This window comes from Vanacampus margaritifer, chromosome 2, assembly GCF_051991255.1.
Source record: "Vanacampus margaritifer isolate UIUO_Vmar chromosome 2, RoL_Vmar_1.0, whole genome shotgun sequence".
NCBI classification, from domain to species: domain Eukaryota; kingdom Metazoa; phylum Chordata; class Actinopteri; order Syngnathiformes; family Syngnathidae; genus Vanacampus; species Vanacampus margaritifer.
The window spans coordinates 56033654-56037765 of record NC_135433.1 but is presented as its reverse complement, the minus strand read 5'-3'; the positions used below and the strand labels follow the sequence as shown (position 1 = coordinate 56037765).

At 40.8% G+C, this 4112-nt stretch overlaps 1 protein-coding gene across 1 annotated transcript; it reads right to left on the bottom strand.

The window, feature by feature from the left end:
- Positions 1–1485: 1485 nt before the first annotated feature.
- hoxb13a (homeobox B13a) lies at positions 1486–3421 on the bottom strand. The gene is made up of 2 exons (XM_077558221.1): positions 2698–3421; positions 1486–1733 (listed from the first exon to the last, which is right to left on the bottom strand). The coding sequence occupies exons 1-2, from the start codon at positions 3419–3421 to the stop codon at positions 1486–1488; spliced, it is 972 nt and encodes a 323-aa protein (XP_077414347.1).
- Between the last annotated feature and the right edge of the window lie 691 nt (positions 3422–4112).

Here is a 4112-nt window from a genome sequence, read left to right as displayed (position 1 = left end):
AATATTCGTTGTCATTTAATATTTATTTGTGCTAAAATTGAAGCATCAAAATTGAGAGCAACCAAATAACAAAAACATAATCAGTTCATGCATTTGATTAAACATAGCCATACTCGCTGATATTGAGATTTTTGCTTAATCTAGAAATAAATTTGGACAGATCAAAAGTATATAAAGAGCATTTCCTGTCAGGCTTCCAGCAACTCTTGTTAAACCGTCAATTAACGTGTAAAAACACCTGAAAAATTAAATTCTCATTGCATTATTTGCCTAGTGCATGCTGAGCCTGTCGGTGTAGATTTCAAGGTCGAGAGACAATAAAACAAAGATCAATGTGTGCATTTCATCGAGACATGTGGATGAAAGTACACTATATAGTTGAAAAGGAAATGAGATGCGTGCGCACCCGCGTTTACCAGTACACACCAGTTTTCTCCTCTTGTAAAATGGACAGAGAGCACTCCACTGAGTTTATATTGATGGCCATTTACCGTGAAGGTCAAGGGCAAACTTTTCTAGGTCCTATCGCTAGTCTGTGAAAATATTTATACATACAATTTGTGTGTGTGCGTGAGGGGGGGGGGGGGGTACAGACATCGTTGCAAGATGTGGCTCTTTGACCAAATTAGATATAGCATTAATTTTGTTTAAGAAGATTGTTACTGATAAGCCCTCACTTTTTTTCCCAACTTCTTTGTGTGTCTGAATGTGTGTGTGCGTGCGTGCGTGCGTGCGTGTGTGTGTGTGTGTGTGTGTGTGTGTGTGTGTGTGTGTGTGTGTGTGTGTGTGTGTGTGTGTGTGTGTGTGTGTGTGGAAGAGAGAGAGAGAGAGAGAGAGAGCGAGAGAGAAATTGCATTAAATTAATTGTTTAAATGTAATTTTAAAAAGAGCACAAACGACCACTGCATATTTGCTCATACTGAAATACATTTTATTGCATACGTATATTTTATTGCCATGCTTTAAAATGAACAGATGCTCATAATGAGGTTTTATTCATATGTGTACACAGTGTCAAGAGTCAGGAACTTTTCTGGTAGCTTGACCAAATTATGTCCTATCAGCACTTTCAAGTGGCAACCCCAATAATTTGCAATTATTCGCAAGTTTGCACTTTGAATTGTTATATTCGAGGTCTTTCAAAACGCTACTACAGCTTCGTTACAAAAAAAAATCCCATTTGCACTATTGGAATTTGAACGCCTTATAAACAAAATGTAAGGTATATGTCACTTGATATATAAGACCTCAATGACGAAATAGACAAGACAGTTCAAATAAATGTAATATTTACAAAATGCCTATACAATTGGGTTTGTCAGGGGGATTTGGTTCATTCGTATATCCGTTAATGAGTCCCACTTCCATCATATATGCATTTCTTATGATAGAGGAGCTCAGTCACAGTGTTGGAGCATTTCATGATTGATTGCAAAAATGCGTCATCTCGCTGTCATGTTTATGCTATAGCATTATAGTAGGATGCTAAGGCGTGGTGTTTTTCACTTTAGTCACAAACTTCTTCTCCTTGACCCTCCTGTTTTGGAACCAGATGGTTATCTGCCTCTCCGAAAGGTTGGTCGCGGCCGAAATCTTCCTCCTCTTGTCCTTTGTGATGAATTTGTTGGCAGCGTATTCTTTCTCCAGCTCCTTAAGCTGCATCTTTGTGTAAGGTATCCGCTTCTTCCTGCCTCGGCGAAAATGGGAACATTCTTGTTGGTGGGCCACCACATCTGAAAACAAGCAGAAAGGGAACACGATAGAAACACATCTTACGTCATTGTCTATCGTGATGCTAAGATGAACCATCAATTTATGGTGCAAAATTTATATATTGTATTTATTTAACCTTTCATCTACGGCAATGGAGAACAGTCTCATTTGCCGACAAAGCAGAGATAAATTGTATATAATTAAATAAACTATCCTGCGTTAAGGAAAAAAAATACACATGTTCACAGCAAAAACTTAGAAACGAGGAACATAAGTCTAATAATGTTCGCATTGTATTGCCAAAAGCATGTTGTGTTGCTGTTTCGCTATAACACGATACATTTTTTAATGTATTATTTATTTGCGTTGAGATATATATATATATATATATATATATATATTTGTAACATTGTTTTTTGTTATGCTATATCCACACATAGGCTATTAGCAACAACTAAATAAATTGTTTTCTAAATAAACAATCACTAAAATGTAACCAACCAAAGCATATTTTTTTAACTATATGAATTTGCAACATGGGTGCTTTAACTTTTGCTACTAAATAGTTAATTCATATTGTCATTTATTTTGTTTATTTGACGTTGTTGCTGCTGTAAGAAAGCGCAACAAGTTTCAATAAGACAGTTCTTAAGAAATAAAATAAAGAAACTTTACTGCAGACGTTTATGTAGCCCTGTTGAAATTGGGTATTTTAACTCATTAAATTTAAAACACTGCAAAAAAATGAGAATATGACTATTTATAATAGCCAACGTAGGCTATTCAACATAAATAGTCTGTTTGATGGTTATATTAATAAATGCCAAGGTGGGTAGACTAAATTAAAAAATTAAAAAAAAGCATGCATGAGACACGTGCCTCTGCACAGCCTTGTATCGTACAATCCATGAGAAATTATGAACTTTTCAATAGGCTACTGCTATCGTAAATGTTGAGTGCGGGTGGCAGCCAGTGAATTATTACCAGCCAAAGCGGACTTCCAGAGGTGACCCTGCCCCTGGTCTTTGGAGCAGTACATCTGTCCCCCCCAGCTGTTGGTGAGAGCCCATGGCTGGTAGCTGTCCATGGGGAGGAGAGTTTCATGGCGCGGCTCACCAGTGCCCAGCGTTTGGACCACGGACACATCCAGGTAGCTTGCCATGGACTGGTATGGACTGGGATAGCCGTGGTAAAAGGTGAACTCCTTTGGCCTGTGGTTGGGATAATCGTCGGAGCTTACGGTGGTGTCCATGTATTGAGAGCTAATCGCGGCTCCGGTAGCCTGCGTGCACGATTTGACTGGACCACGCCCCATCCTACACGGATAGTAGCCGTTCCCAAAGTAGCCGTAAGGTAAAGCATGTGCTGCAGAAGTGCTCTGGTGGGCCACGGCCGCCGCCGAACACGGCCCAGCCGCGCACGTTTTCACCGACGACGCAGTCGCATCACCGGGGCCGGACACTGATACGTCCATGGCAGAGTAGCCCGCGGAAGAATGCACTAAACCGGAGGGATGGCCGCCTAGTGCAGCCGCAGCCGCCGAATGCGCCATGATGTTGCGGCATTGGTTAACCGCAGTAGAGGTGGCGAAGTTCCCGCTGCTCATCAGCCCTTCCATGTTCTTGTTCAACTCGTCCAGATTATTGTCATAAACGAACATTACCGTTTCCGCAGACCAGCGAGGGTTTATGACCAAGGAGGCTGTCATATGAGCTCCTTTCCCACGATCACACTCTGCTTTAGTTCGTTAGTGCGCACATCAACGTCAGGGCGCATGGATCTGCTCCGACTGCTGTATACAAGCACAACTAAACTACACGAGATTAGTATTGCTCTCACGCACACGATCATCGCACGCGTGCTTGCAGACTCTGAAGAAAAGACTCTAAGTAAGCAGCCGGTCACCCGGTTTCATATCTTGATGCAAACCGCCTGGAGACGAGAAGATGGGGATGGTCGGGTGTCCATTGGATGAGCCGGAGCGATCACGTGATAGGAAGAACTACAAAAAAGAGTGTTTCGGGATTGTCACTCATGGAAAATATATTTTTAATGGAGTAGAGATGACATAGGAAGAACATGAACTACACGTGGTGGGAGCAAAGCTCAACGTGTAGTTTGATTTTGTCAATATGATCTGTCTTTGTCTCATGCAATCCACACGAGTTGGTTTCCTTAATTCAAAACAGCCAGAATACATCAATAGGATAGTTTTGTGCGGTGCGTAAAGAATGCGCAATGCATTATGTGTGCTAAGCGACGAGCATGCATGCAGTGCTTTTCGACAAAGAAAATTATGACGTTTGTAATAATACACACGAAACAGATGGAACGCGGGTAATATTTACATGCCAAAAAAACAACATCATATTAATATTGTATTTAATCTTTATTTGTTC